General features: G+C 47.7%; 1 protein-coding gene across 7 annotated transcripts in view; it reads right to left on the reverse strand.

Moving 5' to 3' along the window:
• Positions 1–21,247, reverse strand: part of EML1 (EMAP like 1) — a 205,085-nt gene that overhangs the window by 114,899 nt on the left and 68,939 nt on the right. For 2 of the 7 annotated variants that reach the window (XM_071213694.1, XM_071213693.1), the window contains exon 1: positions 5,164–5,281. The exons of 4 other annotated variants lie outside the window; for them this stretch is intronic. In XM_071213694.1, the coding sequence (XP_071069795.1) occupies positions 5,164–5,266 (103 nt within the window). In that variant the 5' untranslated portion in view covers positions 5,267–5,281. Of the gene's footprint in view, positions 1–5,158; positions 5,282–21,247 lie in introns of those variants that run through there. One more of the 7 variants, XM_071213696.1, reaches the window with a different exon arrangement.

A 21,247-nucleotide genomic window follows, 5' to 3' on the forward strand; every position in this document is an offset into this window, starting at 1 on the left:
CGTTGGGCAAAAGAACTTTCCTGCCATGTCATTAAAACAAAAAGTGAGGTAGGCAGTGAAAAAGCACCATCTTTCAGGGAAGAAAGAGAGAAGAAAGAAGAGGAAGGAAGGGAAGGAGACGGACTAAGAAAGAAAAAGGAAAAAGAAAAAGAAAAAAGAGAGGAAGAAAGGATGGGAGGGAGGGAAATATATATTTTTTACAATTCCAGAAAGCTTAACTCAAGTGTTAGAAGATATCTAAAACCCTTTATAGAATGAGGCAGGATATAAAAAATAAGAAACTGTTCTGTGTGGACAAAGAAAGGAAAAAGATAAATCAGAAACTGAATTCTTTTTCTTAATGAATCTTTAAAAAAAAGAAAAATATTTCCATCAAGGCCAGTGCTACATATTCCAGCAGTCATAGCTGAAAGATATTTTCCCCACCTCCCAGCCCCTAATTTCACTCTCTTAGAAGAGCTTTAAAAATCCCACAGAAAACTCCTCCTTGCCAATTTCGTGGAAGACCCGAACCGCCTGGCTCGCAGCCGCTGATGGGGCAAGGGAGCAGTGGCCGCGAGCCCAGGGCCGGGAAGCAGCGCTCGACAGATGTGTTTCCCCGGTAACTGTCCCTGGTGACCTGTTGCACTATCCCCCAGGCTCTTTCCAACTAAGTTCAGAGTGTGAGGCTGAGAGTCAACCCTCAGCTGAATCATTTGGTGGAATATTCATCTCCAAGCCAGGAAGCCCTGGCCCCTCCACATCCAACACCTTGCTTCAAGCCCCCTGTGCCCCATTCGACTCTCCACCCCAGAATCCATTGGAAAATACTGCTCAGAGTACATTTATGTAATAGTAGCACTTTTTATGAACACTCACGTAAATAAAACAAATTGAAAGTCTCGTGATCTGATTTTTAAAATGCAATTGAAAAGGATATTTGTGCACCTGAGTTGTGGTATTTTCCAAAGTGAAATTCTGTAGTTTGATTCTTTATTCAAAATGCCATTTAAGTTTAATCTGACAGTTAAATACCAGGAAAAAGAGGAAGAAAAGCAAGAAAGTGGGAAGTGAGAAACAACCTGGTCAAGCGAGACCCTTCAGGGATTAAGCTCCATAAAAGCCAAATAGTAGCAGGGACTCACCTTTTTAAGGAAGACTTTTTTTTTTCTTTCTAAATTTCAATTCTTTTGAATGACTGGCTTCCTAGAAAATGATACATTCATTCTTTCATTCATTTGTTCCTTCAACAAGCAATAACGACTAAGAGCCTGTGTGACAGAGGTGCGAGGCCTAATGGGACACAGATGGCCGCACTAATAAAAGCGGTGGCCGTTGCCGGCGGGGCGGAGGGAAGGCTGGCGCTCTGGACTAGCTTCTGGGCCCAGGTGATGTTGGTGCGGTTGGCAAAGGGCCCCGTCCACACAGCAACAACTAACAGAAACAGTCTAAACAAAAGCGCTAGCCAAGGGAACCTGTGTCTTTAAAATAAAGAGAATTAAATATTGGTGGGTATTGGGTACATAATGATTAGAATCATAAAGTGAAAAACTTAAATATCAAACATTAATGAAATGAAACTAGAAATCAATACCCAGACTGCAAGCACACCAAAGACTTCAAATCCTTCCACTGTCTTTCTTCATCAGCAAAAATTCTGCAGAGATGGAACTCTCATTTTCATTACCAAATACGCGCTATGTGCCAGGTGGTCCAGACATGCCACTGGGGTACTTACAGACCTCGTGCTCACTAGGCCCACGTGCTCTGCCAGGCTCTCCATGAGATGGACTGTGACCGACTTCACCACTGCCTTAGTAATTTCGACCTGGTACATGTTCAACGTCTAACTCTGAATGGATGAAAAAGAATAAATGGATGGACTTGCTAACATTCTCAACTGGCTGCAGTCAGGATCTAGAGCACCCTGAGTAGTCTTTTCTAGTGTTCTGAACGGCAGTCACATTCTGTTTTTAATCAAAGTTCTTTGTTTTGTAGAACATTCTAGTCTCAACAAAGTTCTAGCACTGGTTCTGTTCCTGATGCATTTCTTCTCTTTGGCCTTAATGCGGACTTCAGCTTTTCTCTCTGAAATGGAATCACATATCTAACACTCGGCGTTCTGGAATAGTCTAAGTAGTCACTTTTGCCCTAATTTCTTTTCACGAAGCAGGATGATACTAAAATTGGACACTAGCGTGTTACTTGGCGGTGGCGTTTCTCAAGCCGGTGAACAGAGGAACACCTCCTGGCAGGACGGACAGGGAGGGCTCCTCCTGGGACTCAGTTTCCAGCCCCTGGAGCAGCTGAGAGGACTGGAATGCCAGGCCTTTGCTGGCTGCACAGGGCCTCGGCCTCATTAATTTTATCCTTCTCCTGTTCAAAAGCAAGCATAGGAGCGTGTCTTAAATGCTACAGCCTTTCCAGGTATAAAATGGCCAGCCCTCCTGTCTTAGCTTCCCAGCCGTCTTGACAAGTACCAGTGGGTTGGCCTGCACAGAGGAATGTACCTGGATTGGTGGCATCCTGCTTGGGTTCCTTGGCCTTCCCGTCACACAGCGAGGGCCTCTGCTTTCTCTTCCAGGGTCTGTTGACTCGTGGCTTCCTGCTCCTGCCTGCGGCTCTCCTCCCGTGCCCCATTTCCTTTGCTTTCAAGGACCTCAGCCATCCTGGATCGAAGCCCACCCCGTCCAGTCTGGGTACAGCATAACCTGTAGCATCTTCGGAGGGCCTCTTGAGAAATAGGTTCATGTCCACAGAACCAGGCAGGGGGACCTGAACGTGCCTTCTGCGGGGGACGCGATTCCGTCCCCAGCATTCTGCGGGGGACGTGATTCCGTCCCCAGCACCTCACAAGGGCCAAAGCTCCGTGAAGCCAGCACAGCTGCCTGTCACCTAACAACTGTACATCGAGGTTCCGCGGCTGTGCACGTGGATCTCAGCTTGCTTGCTCACGGTGAAGCAGAGAGGCAAGACTTTTCAAGAGTCATTAGGCCTCTGGAAAGAAAGGCCTAATGTCAAAAGCAATTTTTCACATGAAATAACCTTTATTTTCCCTCCAAAGATCCAACTTGACCATTCCCATTGCAGTCCATTAAGCAAATTTCCGTGACCCCATCAATGGAAATCTGTGACCGCCACTTATATGACAAGGGTCTGGAGCAGATTACAAATTCAGCAACCTTGGAATGAGCCGCTATTTCATGCCAGGCACTGCCCCAGGTCCCCTTCCTGCAGGAGCTCAGAAGCAGGGAGAAACCCTCCCAACACAAACTTCCAAAGGCGCCCTGGGACAACAAGATGGCTCAAGAACAGGTGGTGGAAGGGCAGAGGCTTTGGAGTCAGGCTCTAGTACCCCTTCTACCACTCTATAGCTCTGTGACACTGGGCACCTGCTGTTCTCTCTGGGCAGGGTTTCCTGCTGAGGAAAGCAGAGTGAGTAACACTTGGCATTTGGCATTTAGAGTAGAGGGAGGATTAGAGAGAACACAGAGGAAAATCCTTGGCACCTCGCACTTTCTCAATAAACCACAGCCTGGGATAATCCGGGGAAGCTTCCTGGAGGAAACAGTGCCTGACTCCAGTTTAAGCAGGGTGGCGCCAACAGCAAATGCCCCAAGTGGCACCCATACCACCCAACCTCTTTGGTCCCCATTTCATTTTCTTTAGAACACACTGACCTGCCGACTTGTCCACTGCCCATCTCCCACTAGAACGTAAGGATCTTTCTGGTTTGCTAGTTTTGTTTTCCTCACTGTTCTTTAGCCAGAGCCTAGAAACAAGCTCGGTGCGCTACACTGGAGGTACTGTATTGGGAGTTTGAACAAACTAACACTTCTCTAGGGCTTTTGTAGTCCACCGAGTCTCACATACATTATTTCATTTGATTCTACAATGAACAAGGCAGTTAGGATAGGTATTGTTCATTTAATCCAGTTTTACAGATCGTGGAAATTCAGGCTCAGAGAGCATGTGCCACATCCACATACAAGATCGAATCCAGGACCCTCAGAGCCAAGCGTGTGACCTTGCTGCTGCACCACCCTCGGCCAGAGCTCTGTGGGGACATGAGGACAGTGCGGCCAACAACAGCCACCTTCGGGGCAGATGCTGCTGGAAGCAGAACTAGCACATTAGGGCAGGAAGCTTTTCTGCTGGCAGCAGGGGCTCCTAAGTGGCAACTGTGCCACAAAGAGAACCTGCGTACAAGAAGAAGGTAAACGTCCTATACCAGTGCGCTGGCCCTCGTCTCCTTCCCAGAGGGGACACTTTCCTCGGCCAGGCATTGAGGCTGAACCCACGCCTGCCGAGCTTCTGACACTGCAGTGTGCATCCAGGAAAAACAGATGGGCTGGCCTGGTGACAACCAGCATGTCTGCTGGGGCAAGGAGGCCAAAAAGAGAAGTGCTAGGATATGAAAAGGCCAGAGAGAGGTTCCAGCAGTCTCAAGTGGGGACCCAGGAATGGAAATGAGACACAAAACTGAAGACGGGAGAAGCGTGAGGCTTGGGCTAGCAGGCCCAGTGCAAACCTGTGCGAACACATTTAAGTTCTACAGCCTTGCAGGCGTGACACAGGACGGTAAGAAGAAAATAAATGGTATTTTAAGATGAAAGAAAGAAAAGGCATGGCTTGCCACAAGAGATGGTTCTGGAGTGCCATTCCAGGAGGTATTCCAGGGGTAGAGAAAAGAAATGGGGAGGGGGGGAGAGGGGAAAAAAAGAACGAATGAGGATTAATGAAAGAAATCAGAGGAGGAGCAGAGGGAGAAAGAACAGGTCTCCCCTTCCCCATCCTCACTTCCCAGCTGGGGCCTCAGCTCCTCTGAGCCTGGTGGGAATAATAATTCAACCAGGAACCTTAAGTAAGGTAAGATTCAAATGAGGCACTTTGAACAGGTTAAAATACCTAAGGAAAGAGCAGGGAGAATTACTATTGTTATTGTCGTTAAATGATTATTCATAGGCTCCCAGGGTTCCCTAGCAGCCCCTACCCCCCACCCCAGGAAGCTCTGCATTTGATATTCAAAACACCGTTCAGTGGTGCTAAGGCCTTACGAGGTGAAACTTAGGGAAGGAAGATGCCTCCAGTGACATGCACTGGTATCCAGAGTGAAGGTATGTGCAGGCTGCCCTCGGAGCAGATGCCAGAGCTGCTATTTGCAATTGTCTGTAACTACCTCACCGGCTGCAGGAACGCCATTGTTCCAGAAAGAGCAGTCCTGTCTCTCACTTCCGCACGCCGGGCTGCGTCTGCTCCTACGCAGTGCTCCACGGCGACGTGGCATCCGCGGAAGCCGGCTCCAACCTGCCTCCCGACAGGGACTGGATCTCCCAGTCATCTAACCACAGGCACATTCGCTGTTAATGGTCTGTGGTTAGCCACAGAAGCACGTTACTGAAAATGCATGCCAGCGAACAGAAAGGCACTCGGAGATCCCAATCTCAGCGACTTGTAGACCGGCTCATATTCTGGGTCGCAATGGCTGAGCTGGTCTCCCTTCCTCCTGGGAAAGCAGCATGAGCCCTGGATGTCAAAAGACCCGAGCTAGGATTGTGTCATCCTAAACCTGTCCCTTACCCGAGACTCAAAGTCTGCAAGGGTAAAATCGAAAGCAGGACACCGTTTCCAGGGTTGCCGAGAGGCTCAGATTTAAAGACCTCTCTACAGAAGCAGGAAAAAGCTACAACTCTAGTGCAAGATGCCTTTTTGCAATAACCATGTTAGTTATCACCCACTCTCTGCTTTAACCTTTACAGATAGTGAGGGAAGGCGCTTTCTCCAGCAGAAGGTTCCATTGTTAAGGAAGTCTGCGGGGCTTTTAAAAAATCTCTGAACTGCCTCCCGCAGGCTGCTCTGCCTTGCTTCCCCCACCCCTGGAAAACCAAGGCTCTTGAGCTTGCTTGGCAGCAACTCCTTAGATATTAAGCTTTTACACAAATTTTAATGGAGTTAAACGACATTAAAATGTAACTCCAGTTCTGAACCTACCCCTGGATCCTTATTTGATGTTAAAATAAGTTGCAAAGGAAGAACTAAAAAGCTTGAAGTAAAAAATATGGAAGGACAGTTCATCCTTCACCGTCACCTCGCAGCTCGATAATATCCCCCAAAACTCTTGTTCCCAAGTTTCTTAAACGGCAGACAGCCTGCATTGCAGGTTTAGAGTTAGGAGTCACTTTGATTGGTTATTCTTGTATTCACTTGATGACAGAAGTAGAGAAACATGGTAGGGAAGACTTAAATGTAAGAGAAAGGGAAAGTAAACCTCAGGGTTCCCCGCCCCCACTGGGGCCGGCTGCCAGGGCCGAGCCTTTAGGGATGGGCAGGGGAGAAGGCAGCTGCCCTGCCCCGGAAGCGTCCCCGCCCCAGGCTCCCTCCTCCCCACCCACGTCTGCCAACAAGCACCAGCACTGGAGGTGCTCCCTGGCGCCCAGGCTACTGCGGTCCTAGGAGGAGAACAGATCTGTCTCCTCTCTTTACCTCTGCAATGCCAAGGACCAAGACCTGTGCTGGCTTCTAACATGATTCCTCTCCTGTGTAAAGAAAACAATAACTTCCAAAAGGACCTACATAACTTATTAGTAGAGAGAAAGCAGGGCTAAAAGTTCTGAAAACCGTGAAGCCTGCGATAGGGGAAAAAGTCACCCTCCATTTAAAAGAAAAATGATCTGGGAGGGAAAAGGAAATATAAACTATAACTGGCGTTTTTACCATTCCTTGCAGACTTAAAGTCTGCGTTAGTTCAGGAACATAAATATATATTATATAGATTGTATTGTTCCTAAAGCAGCATATTTGAAAGCATGTTCCGGCCATAACTAAAGGTTTAGTTGAAGAGTTGTGGACTCTGAATCTTTCTCTACTCTCTCCTGCAGAGGTCACGTCTTAGACCTCCGCCCTTGGAAACCCGGCTGACCTGCTTTTGCTTCTCTCAGTAAGGACACCTGGCAAGTCCCCGTCCTCACGCTGGGCAAGCGCCTCGGCTTGCCTGGCTTCTAGCATAGCTACCAGCTGCGGAGGCCTCAGTTCAAAGCGCTCCTGCGCTCCAGCGGTGACTCCAGCAGCCTCCGCATCTTCACCTGCTTTGGACAAGCGTGTAGGTGTGCTTCTGTACATGCATCTATTTGCAAATGAAATAGGCACATCTTTATAGTATCATGGAGAACAAAAAGAAAAGCACACAGAAGCATTTTTATAGGACACCAAAGGACAGCGGTGTCTCAAAGGAAAACACTTGTGCGACTGAGTTGTGAGCTGGACCACCTGCATTTTTTCATGGTGCATCGTTTTTATTTGAAAGAACAACTGACCAACAAACTGAAGTTATTCAGACACAAGCATTTTGCAAATATTTTCTCAAAAATGAATGAAGTGCACCTGTCCCCTCAAGAAAAACAATCAACAGGGTTTGTTGCCAAAGATAAAATTTGAGCTTTTACGTGAAAAACACAACCTTGGAAAACTTGAATTCACCTTTCTACCTCTGCAAACTTGACAGCTTCTTAATACTTAAAGATTTCTTTGATGATATTGGTGGTGACATTAACCAATGTGGTTTTTTGATATTATATAATTAAGTGTGTCACATTTGGAAGATCTGCATAACTCAGTGATACATGTCATCATTTTCACTTGGTGCAAAACTATTTTTCAAGTGAGGGATGCATGATATTACACAAGCACGTATGGGTCACAGATCCATTCAAATGCTAGACAGAGCAAAAGGTCTGAGAGCTGGCCTTCAGGAACAGTCAGTGCTACTCCGCAGTGTCAAACGGAAGGACCTGGAGTGGAAAAGTCAGTTGGGCACACAAACCACCAGGAAAATGGGCTCCGTCCTTCTCTTAGGAAATCAGCCACGTGCCCCGGCAGTTGGAAATGCATCTTGTACTTGCCTTTGACAGTTGTATCATTTCATCCCAGGCTTTCCTATCTCAATGAAGCACATAACTTCCCAAGTTGGAGCAATGTGAGAGGCAGAGTAGCACCCCGGGAAGCATGAGGACTGAGCTCAGGTCTCCACCTGCCCTGGGATGGCTGAGAGGATGAGAAAGCTCTCACCCCGTAAGATTCCCAGAAGCTTTACCTGTGCTCTGCCCACCTCGGAGCTGTGAGAATCAAATGACACATGTGTGAAAGTACTTCCTGCCAGGTCTCTGTCCAGCGGTGTCCCCCCAGCTACACCTCAGGTTTCACTCTCTAACATCCGGGCTCAAGAATAATCCTCCAAAAGAAAGGCGGATAAAGAAAATCAATGGACCGAACACGATACTGCAAATTAACTGGAAAGGCCAGAATGAAGAATGAGGACAAAGTATGAGAAAAACAATGTGCACACATTTGTGCTATGAAGTATCAGCGGTTACCTTACTGGAAGTACTTGCTTTGCAAGCAGTCTTTCTTACTCCCTTCAGATTGCTATTTTCTAGGAACCTTGTTTTATTAATACCGCTAGCATAACACAAAACGTTCATCCCATAAGCATCTCTACAACAGAAGCACTGCTGGTGCCATCGTGTTTTCTCTTTTAAATCAAAAAGAAGAAGAAGAAATATTACAAGCACCCTAAAAACCCTCTCAGCTTATGAAAAGCCAACAACTAGCTCAGAAATTTTCCTCTGTCAACTACTTATAAGCTATTCTGCCCGCCTCCAATCCTGCCATCAAATCACAATTGTTCTTCCAGATGGCACAAAGTATTGAAAAAAGCTGCTACGAATTGGCTATCTAAAATAGATATCTATTCATCCCCATTTTAACAAAGACAAACAGAAAGAAACCATTGCCTGTGGAAGAAAAGCAGATCAAACGCAATCATTTCTGAAATAATGCGAACAGTCTCACAGCAAGAAGGTATCGTAATTCAGTTAGAAGGTATTCAGTTATTAAAAACAAACCTTGGGAAGCGGATGTGGCTCAAGCAGTTGCCTGCCTACCACATGGGAGGTCCCTGGTGCTTCCTAAAGAAGAGGAGCGAGACAGCGAGCTGATGTGATGGGCTGGCACAGTGAATTGAAGCAACAAGATGATGCAAAGAGGAGGCACAATGAGGAAACGCAATGAGAGAAACAACAAGCAGGGAGCGAAGGTGGCTCAAGGGATTGGGTGTCTCCCTCCCACAGAGGAGGTCCCAGGTTTGGTTCCCAGGGCCTCCTAAAAAGAAGAGGAGCAGATACAGAGAGCACACAAAGAACAGACACAGAGAGCGGACAGCACAATTGGGGGCGGGGGGAAGATAAATAAATCTAAAAAAAAAAACCTCCACAGATCTCCGTTTATGCTCACACCATGAGCTGTGGGTTGTGCAGAAAGGTTCTAGAACCTAACAAACCAAGGCTGAGATACTGGCTCTGTTGTTTCCCAGACATGTGACCTTGGGTAAATCCGCCTCTCTGAGCCTCACCTGTTCCATCTGTAAACCCAAGTTGCCCAATTTACCCCCAAGGGGGTAAAGCCAAGAGCAAAGGGCACAGCTCCTAGCCCAGTGTCTGACCCAAAGCAGCCACCCACGCAGGGTTTCTCTTCCGGCTCCAGAGGTGCAGCCTGGGGCCTGGGGTCCATGTGGGGTGGGGCTCACCACAGGGGGTCATTGGCCTCCGCTGAGCTATCTGCCCAATGTCAAATCAAGCATCAGCAAACCTCCGTTGTATGGTGTTCTGTAAAACAGTCTTAATACTATTGTATTTTAACACAATCCATTGTGTAACCCTTTCTTTTTTTTATACTTTGATGACCTATTAATTTTTAAAAATGCTTTACAATGAAATTTGTTCCTTCGACCATCTTTTTGGAATGATTTTCATTAATGTCTCTTTTAAAATGATACTTAGTTCAGTGTCCTTTCAGGCTCTTTGTAGCTCTATATTTACAAGAAAATGACAACAGTTCTACCATCCCCTTTCATTTGATGTCAACTCTTCCAAGTTGCAATCACATAACACATAGGTGGAGGATACAAGCGTAACAAGCACCTGAACCTGCACCACCCACTTTGCATCTCGGGCTTTCGATTTTCAGTGCCTTGAAGCTGTGGTTTGCTCAGAGAGGTCACAGTGGCAGCCAGCGGTTCCTGGGATCTTTAGGTCAGATTTTCTGGCACATAAAAATAAGTATTCAATTTGTCCGAACTAAAGTCTGAATTTGATTTCCGTTGATAAAGCCACTGATAGTCATTGATTCAGAAGAGTTTCATGATCTGCAAAGTTTAGTCTTTTTGCATTTCTATATTTTGGAATAGTTATTTTTGTCAGTCCTGATAATCCATCAGATGATCTTTTCTACAGTAAAAAGATATATAATTGTATATGCTAGGCCATTTGAATTTTTGCCTTAAAAACAATGATTTTTTTAAAAAAGAAAAGAAAAGCTAAGCAGCTGTTTTATTTTTTCAGCCAGTACTTCTCCTGCCTAAGATTGTCACATGTACTCAAAATTGACAGGGTCGGTATTTCAAAGCAGGTAACAAAACTGGCTCCGCCACACCCATAATCCTGTTGCTCAGCATAACAAGATGAATATCTTTCCTCAAGAAAGGTAGGAACCAAGAGGACTGGGCCAGATAGGTCCTTCCTTTCAAAGGGCGGCACCTAATTTATTCAGCCTGAAGGAGAAGGCGCAAGATGCCTAGCAGACAGAATGCGGAACAGATTTTTTGGCAGGATAAATGAGAGATTCTTTGGCTTATGGTGCCTCTGCCCACTCCCCACTTTGTCAGCAATGGATCAGAAAAGAGACGTGGTAGACTTAGAAACACCTTCTATGTTTCTTCGCATTTAAAACCATTTGGGAGGGAAACGGACTTTGGCCCAGTGGTTAGGGCGTCCGTCTACCATATGGGAGGTCCGCAGTTCAAAGCCCCGGCCTCCTTGACCCGTGTGGAGCTGGCCATGCGCAGCGCTGATGCGCGCAAGGAGTGCCGTGCCACGCAAGGGTGTCCCCCGCGTGGGGGAGCCCCACGCGCAAGGAGTGCGCCCGTGAGGAAAGCCGCCCAGCGTGAAAAGAAAGAGCAGCCTGCCCAGGAATGGCGCCGCCCACACTGCCCGTGCCGCTGACGACCACAGAAGCGGACAAAGAAACAAGACGCAGCAAATAGACACCGAGAACAGACAACCAGGGGAGGGGGGGGAATTAAATAAATAAATAAATCTTTAAAAAATAAATAAATAAATAAAAAATAAAACCATTTGGGAAAACTTAGGGAGAGAAAAGCTAACTGTCACCAGGCCGTTGGTAACTGAGATGCTGGCCCCTGGGAAACCCCAAAAGAACCGTCTGGAGCCTCTTTTCAAAGGGTTGAATTATTCCTCGACTCTTGAAACTTCCAGCAACCCTGCTGAGAAGCTTGCGCCCCCACACCCCGCAGCTTCCAACCTCCCCCGAAGCTCAACCCTCTGGGCCTCTCTGGTGTGGAGGAAACCTCAGAGCCGAGACTGGTAGTGCCAGTTGTCTAGGGAGGGATAAGGGACAATGCCCACTGGGAGGTGCACCGAACAACGCCGCAGGGCCACGGCAAGGTTTACGTGGGCGAGAAGGTGGCAAATGCCTTAATGTTCTTGGACTTGCCCCAGAGGCCCGATGGCTTGTGACCCAATACGCCAGCCTCACAGGTACTGCTTCCAGTTCCAATACGTCAGAGGAGAATCCTCACCTGCATCTTGCCTGAACCCTTTTTTTTTTTAAGATTTAGACTAGAGAACACTTGATTGACTCTCCTTTTCAGGCTACGTCCAGATGTTTTGGAGTCGCAGAGACACAGCCTGGTACCCGCTCTCGGGCGGGCACGCACACGCTGGCGGCCGGGGACACCCACGCCGCCCAGCGCGGCACCGAGGCCGCCAGCCCCAGCCCCCAGCACCGCCCGTCTCCACCGGACAGAGCCCCACAAGCGCCCATTGTTCACGGCCTGCGCCAGGCCGCGCGCGGGCCTCGAGCCTGGACGAACGGGCCGCGGCCCTGCCCGTGAGGACTTCGCAGGGCACGGCAGGAACCAGAACCTGGGGCGAGCCCCACAGGAGACGGGGAGACCCCGGCGCACCTCCCTGGATGGGGGGGCACAGAAGAGTGGGGAAGTGCTTCACCCCGGGACCGCGGCCCGTGGCCCCCAGGCACAGTGCCCGGATGAGTTCACTTAGGACTTGAAGGATTAGGAGCCCCGTTTTCGGGCCTGGGAAACCGAGGCACAGGGAGGTTCCAGGATGTGTCCGAGGTATCCGAGCAACAGCTGCGGCTTCCCCGGAACTGGGTTTTGAAAAGTGAGTGAGTCCGTAAATTTGGTTCAAATAAAAAAATAACGTTGAGGGCCTATCGAGGTAGCAGAATCGGAAAAGCCCAAGGCCCGGGGCCTGCAGCTGAGAGCCGGACCTCCCAGGAAAAGCGACTTGGGCTTCGGATTCCTCGTCTCTCAGAAGGCCGACGCCAGCTCCTCCACTGAATGCTGGGAGGCCGGAGGGACAACCTGCGACAGCGCTAAAAACTGCGGAGGAGGAGGAGGAAGAGGAGGAGGAGGAGAGGAAGGGAGGCAGGAAGGCGCACCCGGGCTTGGTGACGTCAGGAGGACCTGCCCGGCTCGTCTTCCTCAGGACCCACGGCGGCCACGGCCTGGCTGCCTGGAGCTGGGGGCCCCTGGCTGGTTCTGGAGGACATCCTGATGGTGACCGGTGATCGCGGCCCAGGGGCACCCCCACCCCCACGCCAGGCTTTCCTGGCGGGTGGCAGGGAGGCCTGGCCTGCAGGAGCTCTGCAGGGACCTTGCTGGGACCTGGCCCGCGGGCAGGGACGGCTTGCGTCAGGTCAGACCAGTCCACAGTCTCTTTCCCCAAGCCCGAGAGCCACGCAGCGTTCTGAAATCAGACCGTGACGGGAGAAGAGAAAACAGGGCCCAGACCTGGGGGACTCAGTGCCCCCAGAAACTGCGGGGCGGTACCCGTAACCCCATTGAGAAACACTCCATCAGAAGAACCGAGGCCCCTTCGCACGAAGAGGAATCGATATGAACCCCACGTTTCAAGTCAGGGAAGGTTTCACACCGAATGCCGCAGATCTGGTCAAGCCTTAGTGATAAATGAGTTACCAAAATTGGTTTGCTTTTCCGAGCTTTCTGGACTTTGGAATCACAGTGAGGGCACCGCGGGCCTCACTCAGAAGCTGGCTGTCCCTCAGGGCTGCTGGACCTCAAGTCCGGCAGTGCAAAACTGCACGAGCAAGGCTGCACCCAGGCAATGTCAGCAGTTTCCTGAGTCTTCAAGAAACACCATATTGTGATTTGAGGATGGAAAAAAGAAAGGCAAGCCACTTTGCCTAGGATGTGGTCCCGGAGAAGAAGGTCAAAGTTCAGTAAATACAATATTTAATCAGATAAGGAGGTTTACAATTTTAAGAAAATGCTACAGAATCCTGTAAATAATCTGGTAATGGTTCATATTTTTCACATTCAGATTTTCGAATTTCAGGTTTTCTTAAGGTGGGGTATACCTATAGACAATTTTCAAGATCCAGAGGGAAAAAATTGCAGAACAAAAGATGCAACTATCTATTATCATATTTTCTTTTTAAATAAAGTGTGCTTACGAAGGTAGATAATTACTGGACTAAAGTGGTTGCTCATGTGAAGACAACAAATAAAGGGCAACATGGTACAATTCAAAGATCCCTAGATTTCTGTCAGAAAGCCTGGGTTCGAGCTCTGTGATTGAACTGTTTGGCCTTTGTTAAGTTACTTAACATCCATCAGTCTATCAGCTCATCTGTGAAATAAAGTGATAAAAAAAAAAAAGGATTTTACCCACCTTATAGTTTGGTTATGAGAATTAAATGACAAACATCCATAAAGAACCTTCAAAAACAAGAAAATACTAAAGTGGAGATTATTTTACATTGGAATAATAATTTTTAAGGTCAGTAAATAAGATGAAAGTAGTGTCAAAATCACTCCTGAAGAATTCCATAAATAGTCCACAGCATACAGCACACATGGCTCTTTACAAATCAGATCAATTCACAGTAAATCCCTCCAACGATGGCACAGATTACTGCTTCTTAGGCTGAACTAAAAATGACTGGACACTTTGAATAAAAATAAGCAAATATAATAAAATAACCTAGATATCATTTTCCACCAAGTATTTCTACTACTATGAATGTTAAAAGCTCACACACTGGCTCCACTCTAAGCTAAATAACGTGAGCTATTTTATTATTCTCAACAACAAGAAATGTTTTTAACACTGAATTAAAATACTGAGTGTGCTTATTTTAAGGATCAGGGGGCTCTTTCTTTGCCTCTCCCCACAGTTTAAAGGTAGCACGGCCTTCGCATAATTTTGGAATTTAACTTTTCATCCAGCACCCACTATTTACAAGGCACTACATAGAGCAATGGATGGAAGCAAAATACCGAGACGGGACATCGAGTTTGTCCTGCAAGAAGCCACTGGCAGGTGATGGAAGGCAAGGGGTGCAGGCTGGGGACCGCCACGCAAGGCGGAGCGAAGCAAGCACGGGCGAGAGGGTCAGGGTACCAGTGTGGGAAGACAGAGAGCTCCCGCTTCTGGAGCCACTGCCCGAGGGGCGAGCGGCCTTTCCACATGGAAACACGAGGGAGGCGAAGATTTGGAAGGCAGGCTTGAAGAGGCGTGGGAATTCCTGGCCTGCTGGAGGAGCAACCTGCAGAAGCAGCAGGGGCATATGGGAAACCGCACACCGGCGTTCACGGGATGCCTGGGAAGCACCAGTCACCAGGGCGGAGCCACGCAGCTGCGGCTGCCATGACAACACTGGGCAACAAGCATCACCAGACAGTAGGGGCTGGATTCCCAGCAGCCTCTGATTCCACCTCTCCCACCTGCGTGCCCTGCGTCCACTCCCTTTCCCTGTCCTCTGGGCCGGGAGGCTGCCTGTGTGCGCCGCCCCCACAGACCCCTTGCTCTCTGGTTTCCCCAACGGGCAGGCTGGAGGGATGGAGGAGAGTGAGGTCAGGGCACCTGGGCCCCGAGCTGCTTTGAGTTGGGTCACCTTGGGCTGGCTGGCCACACAACCCTCTCTGAATCCAGATCTGGTAATTACCTCCTGCCCTTGCCCCATCTGGCCCACAGGTGGACAGTGTCCCTTCAGTCCCAGCCCTCGGGCACTGTTCCACCCCAGGGCCTTTATTAAACTCTCCTTCCCTCCCCATTTGAACACCACCCATCTCCTGCCTAGGGCCCAGGGATGGTTGGGCTAATGTGTCAAATCGGCCAGGTAATTGTGCCCAGTTGTCTGTCAACCTAGCACTGGGCTCACTGTAATACAAGGACATATATGGACTTTAGTCACCATTGACTTTACTGCAGTGGTAAATCATAGATAGCTGATTATAATTACATCAGTCAGTGAGACTGCCATCAGCATGAGTGATGCTTTATCCAATCAGTTGAATGCCTTAAAGGGGGAAGTGATTCCAGCATTGGGAGAGAATTTCCCAGCTCATCTTTGGACAGTCAACATCTCCCAGAACGCGTCAAGAACCTTCACTGGACTTTCATTGGAGCCCCTGGTTACAGCCTGCCTGCGGAACCTGGACTTGTGCATCCCCAGGGGCATGTGAGAGACTCATAAAATTGCATATATTGACAGATATCGCTTGTTGATTCTGTTTTTGTAGAGAACCCTGACTAATAAAGCTTGGTACTGGGAGTGGTTCTTGAGGAACAAAGTCTTAAACATGAGTTGCCTGAGGTGGTTCTGGGAGTTTTGCAATTGTCTTTCTTCTCTAATTGGACTCAAGGGTACTGGTGACTCCCTTTCCAATAACGAAGAGGCTGCTAACAGTCCTTGGCACGGGCTGGCCATCAAGATACAGAAAATAGCATCACTGGATACCCCTACTTCCACGCTTATGAGAAGCAAAGATCTGGGTGAGAGTGTTGTCAACACCTTAAGAGTTTTGTGGAGTCAAACGGTATAATGCTGTTGGCTGGCTCTTCCAAGATACTCTGGATACTGTTACAAAAGAAAGAGATGAGTTAAAGGATTCAAATTTCAAACTTAAATACCACATGAATGATGCGAAAGTTTCTATGTGTGCTCTGAAAAAAAACCTTGTGTCCTGTAGCCACAGGCTCGAAATATCTGAGAACCAAACTCAGACTCTCATTGTAAGAGTAGTGGAGTTAGAAAGGAAACTAAAATCTCAACCCCGCAGGGTTTCTGCAGATAAAGTGAAGGTATTGATTGGAAAAAAGTGGAATCCAGAGAATTGGGATGGAGACATATGGGATGGTGATAATATTGGTGGAGACATTGGAACCCTGAATTCTGCTGAGACTTTACCAGATAAGCCTGCCATGGCCTGCCCTGTCCAGGCCACACCTTGTCAGCCTTGTCTCATCCAGCCTCTGGCCTGCCCTAGGGAGTATGAAATAACTTCCTGCCCTGAGGTGGGGACCAGCCAACCTGAAGCCTGCCCTGCCCCACCTCTGGCCTGCCCCAGGGAGTCTGGACCTCCTCCCAGCCCTGAGGTAGGTGCCAGCCAAACTCCAGCACGCTCTGCCAAGCCTCTAGTCTGCCCTGAGGAAACTGCCTTCCAACCCCTGCCTGCAGAGATTAAACCTGTCTTGCCAGAAGAAAATGCAAGGAAAAGCCCTGAAGTCATTAGCTTGAAAGGCATTTCTAATCCTTCTCCTACCCACCCCCACCATCTCTCTTTTCTTTGAGATCTATTACTAGACTAAAATCACAAGCCCCCAAAAGTGAAATACAAAGTGCCACCCATGAGGAAGTAAGGTATACTCAGAAACAACTGCATGAGTTTTCCAACTTATACAAACAGAAATCAGGGGAATATGTGTGGGAATGGATACAAAGGGCATGGGATAATGGTGGAAGGAATATAAAGTTGGATCAGGCTGAATTGATTGATGTGGGCCCACTAAGCAGAAATTCTGGATTCAACACTATAGCTCGAGGGATTAGAAAGGGCTCTAACAGTTTGTTTGGGTGGCTGGTTGAAACATGGGTGAAAAGATGGCCTAGCATGTCTGAGGTTGGAGATGTCCCATTTGCCCTGGTACACAGTAGAAGAGGGATTTCAAAGGCTTAGGGAGATTGGAATGCTAGGATGGATTTACCATTTGAAAGCAGCCCACCCACCCCAGGAACATCCAGAGGACACACCTTTAACCAGGATTGTGAGGAATAAATTTTTAAGACTAACTCCAACTTCCCTGAAGAGCTCTGTGGTTGCTCTTCTTTGTAGTCCAGATATTACTGTAGGGAGGGATGTGATGGAATTAGAATCCTTAAACATTATGGGGATGATCGGATGTTGGTCTGGTAAAAGTCAAGTATTGGCAGTTAATTGCCAAAGTCAAGGTGGGCGTGGCCACCTCAATGAAAGGCAGATTCAAAAACGCACTCAAAATAGACTGAGTCGCGTAGAGTTATGGCGTTGGCTAATACATCATGGGGTACCTAGAAGTAAAATAGATGAGCAGTCTATTAAATTTCTTCTAGATCTATATAAACAGAACAATTCTAGGTTGAGTGAATAAAACCGTAACTTAAATTACAGATGCAGAGAATCATGGCCCCTTAATCAATTCCCAGATTTGAGAGAGTTTATAGACACAGAGCCCCTTGAATGAGGAGAAGGCAGGTCTCCCTGGGGAAGGATCCTGTTAAACTGCCCAAAATTTATACTGTTAATCTTCCTCCCACCTTTCCCCGAGGAGATCTATAGCCTTTACCAGAGTAACTGTGCATTGGGGAAAAGGAAATGATCAGACATTTTGGGGATTATTAGACACTGGCTCACAAGTGACATTAATTCCAGGGGACCAAAAACGTCACTGTGGTCCACCAGTCAGAGTAGGGGCTTATGGAGGTCAGGTGACTAACGGAGTTTTAGCTCAGGTCTGTCTCACAGTTGGTCCAGTGGGTCCTAGACCCATTCTGTGGTTATTTCCCCAGTTCCAGAATGCATAATTGGAATGGACATCCTCAATAACTGGAAGAATCCCCACACTGGATCCCTGACTTGTGGACTGAGGGCTGTAATGGTTGGAAAGGCCAAGTAGAAGCTACTAGAACTGCCCCTCCCTAGCAAAATAGTAAACCAAAAGCAATACCGGATTCCTGGAGGGATTGCAGAAATTAGCGCCACCATCAAGGATTTGACGGATGCAGGGGTGGTGATTCCCACCACATCCCCATTCAACTCTCCTATTTGGCCTGTACAGAAAACAGATGGGTCTGTACAAAAAACAGATGATAGTAGATTATTGTAAACTTAACCAGGTGGTGACTCCAATTGCAGCTGCTGCCCAGATGTGGTATCGTTGCTTGAGCAAATCAACATGTCCCCTGGTACCTGGTATGGAGCTGTTGATTTGGCGAATGCTTTTTTCTCAATTGCTATTAGTAAGGACTACCAGAAACAGTTTGCTTTCAGCTGGCAAGGCCAGCAGTGTACCTTTACTGTCCTGCCTCAGGGGTATAGCAACTCTCCAGCCCTATGTCATAATATTGTCCGCAGGGATCTTGATTGTCTCTCCCTCCCATAAGACATCACACTGGTCCAATATATTGATATCATGTTGATAGGACCTAGTGAGCAAGAAGTAGCAAAGACTCTAAACTTATTAGTAAGGCATTTGTGTTGAGAGAGGATGGGAGATAAATCCAACTAAATACAAGGTCTTTCCATCTCAATGAAATTTCTAGGTGTCCAGTGGCATGGGGCATGTTGAGATATCCCTTCTAAAGTGAAGGATAAGTCGCATTTGGACCCTCCTACGGCCAAAAAAGAGGCACAACGCTTAGTTGGTCTCTTTGGATTTGAGAGACAACACATTCCTCACTGGGTGTGCTACTATGGTCCATTTACCGGGTGACCAGAAAAATTGCTAGTTTTGATTGGAGACTGGAATAAGAAGAGGCTCTGCAACAGGTCCAGGCTGCTGTGCAAGTTGAACCCCTTGGGCCTTATGATCCAGCAGATCCAATGGTGCTGGAAGTTTCAGTGGCAAATAGAGATGCTGTCTGGAGCCTTTCGCAGGCCCCTATAGGAGAATCACAACACAGACCTTTAGGATTTTGGAGCCAAGTCCTGCCATCCTCTGCAGATAACTACTCCCCTTTTGAGAAACAGCTTTTAGCCTGCTACTGGGCCTTAGTGGAGACTGAACGCTTAACCACGGGCCATCAAGTTACCATGAGACCTGAGTTGGCTATCATGAGCTGGGTATTGTCTGACCCACCAAACCATAAAGTTGGGCAGGCACAGCAGCAGTCCATAAGAAGGTGGAAGTGGTATATACGAGATAGGTCTCGAGCGGGTCCTGAAGGTACAAGTATGTTACATGAGGAAGTGGCCCATATGCCCATGGTCCCCACTCCCGCCATGTTATCTTCTCTTTCCCAGCCCACAGATTTCGCCTCTTGGGGTGTCCCATACAATCAATTAACTGAGGAAGAGAAAACCCAGGCCTGGTTTACAGATGGTTCTGCATGATATGCAGGTACCACACGAAAGTGGACAGCTGCAGGACTGCAGCCACTTTCTGGGATGTCCCTGAAGGACAGTGGTGAGTGTAAATCCTCCCAGTGGGCAGAACTTTGAGCAGTGAACCTGGCTGTTCATTTTATTTGGAAGAAGAAATGGCCAGAGGTACGTTTGTACACTGATTCATGGGCTGTTGCCAATGATTTGGCTGGATGGTTAGGGAATTGGAAGGAACATGATTGGAAAATTGGTGACAAAGAGGTCTGGGGAAGAGGTATATGGATAGACTTTTTTGAGTGGGCAAAAAACATGAAAATATTTGTGTCCCACATGAATGCTCACCAGAGGGTGACTTCAGCAGAGGACAATTTTAATAATCAAGTGGATAAGATGACCCACTCTGTGGCTAATGCTTAGCCTCCTTTCCCTAGCCACTCCTGTCATTGCCCAATGGGCTTATGAACAAATGGCCATGGAGGTAGGGATGGAGGTTATGCATGGGCTCAGCAACATGGACTTCCCCTTACCAAGGCTGAGTTGGCCACAGCTACTGCTGAGTGCCCAATCTGCCAGCAGCAGAGACCCACACTCAGTCCCCAATATGGCACCATTCCTCAAGGTGACCAGCCTGCTACCTGGTGGCAAGTTAACTACATTGGACCACTTCTACCACAGAAGGGGCAGTGATTTATTTTAACTGGAATAGACACATACTCTGAATATGGGTTTGCATTCCTGCATGCAATGCTTCTTCCAAAACTACCATCCGTGGACTTATCTACCGCCATGGCATTCCACACAGCACTGCTTCTGTTCAAGGAACCCATTTCACAGCAAATGATGTTTGGGAATGGGCACGTGCCCATGGAATTCACTGGTCTTACCATATTCCCTATCACCCTGAAGCAGCTGGATTGATAGAACAGTGGAATGGCATTTTGAAGACTCAATTACAGCACTAACTCGGTGGCAATACCTGGGGCAATGTTCTCCAGGAGGCTGTGTATGCTCTAAATCAGCATCCACTCTATGGTGCTATTTCTCCCATAACCAGGATCCATGGGTCCAGGAATCAAGGGGTGGAAATGGGAGTGGCATCACTCACTATTACCCCCAGTGATCCACTAGGAAAATTTTTGTTTTCTGTCCCTGCAACCTCAAACTCTGCTGGTCTACAGGTTTTAGTCCCAAAAGGAGGAGTGCTGTCACCAGGGAACACAACAATGATTCCATTGCACTGGAAATTAAAACTGCCACCTGGCCACGTTGGGCTCCTCTTACCTCTGAATCAACAGTCAAAGAAGGGAATTACTGTGCTGGCTGGGGTGATTGATTCTGACTATCAAGGGGAACTAGGACTGCATCTACATAACGGGAGTAAAGAATAGTATGCCCAGAATACAGGAGATCCCCTAGGGCATCTCCTAGTACTGCCATGTCCTACGATTAAAGTCAATGGAAAACTGCAACAACCCAATCTAAGCAGGACTAACAATGGCCCAGAATCTTCAGGAATGAAAGTTTGGGTCTCCCATCAGGCAAAGAACCACAGCCAGGTGAGGTGCTTGCTGAGGGTAATGGAAACATGGATTGGGTAGTGGAAGAAGGTGGTGATAAATATGAACTTTGACCATGTGACCAGTTACAGAAACGAGGACTATAGTGGTCATGCATCTTTCTTCCTTGTTTCAATATGATGATGATTGTATATGTATAGAAAACTCTTCCCTTATCACGTAACAAGTTGTATCAGTTTCATGTCATAATATTTAAGGATGTCAAATTTGA

Source organism: Dasypus novemcinctus, chromosome 3 (assembly GCF_030445035.2).
Source record: "Dasypus novemcinctus isolate mDasNov1 chromosome 3, mDasNov1.1.hap2, whole genome shotgun sequence".
Taxonomy (NCBI): domain Eukaryota; kingdom Metazoa; phylum Chordata; class Mammalia; order Cingulata; family Dasypodidae; genus Dasypus; species Dasypus novemcinctus.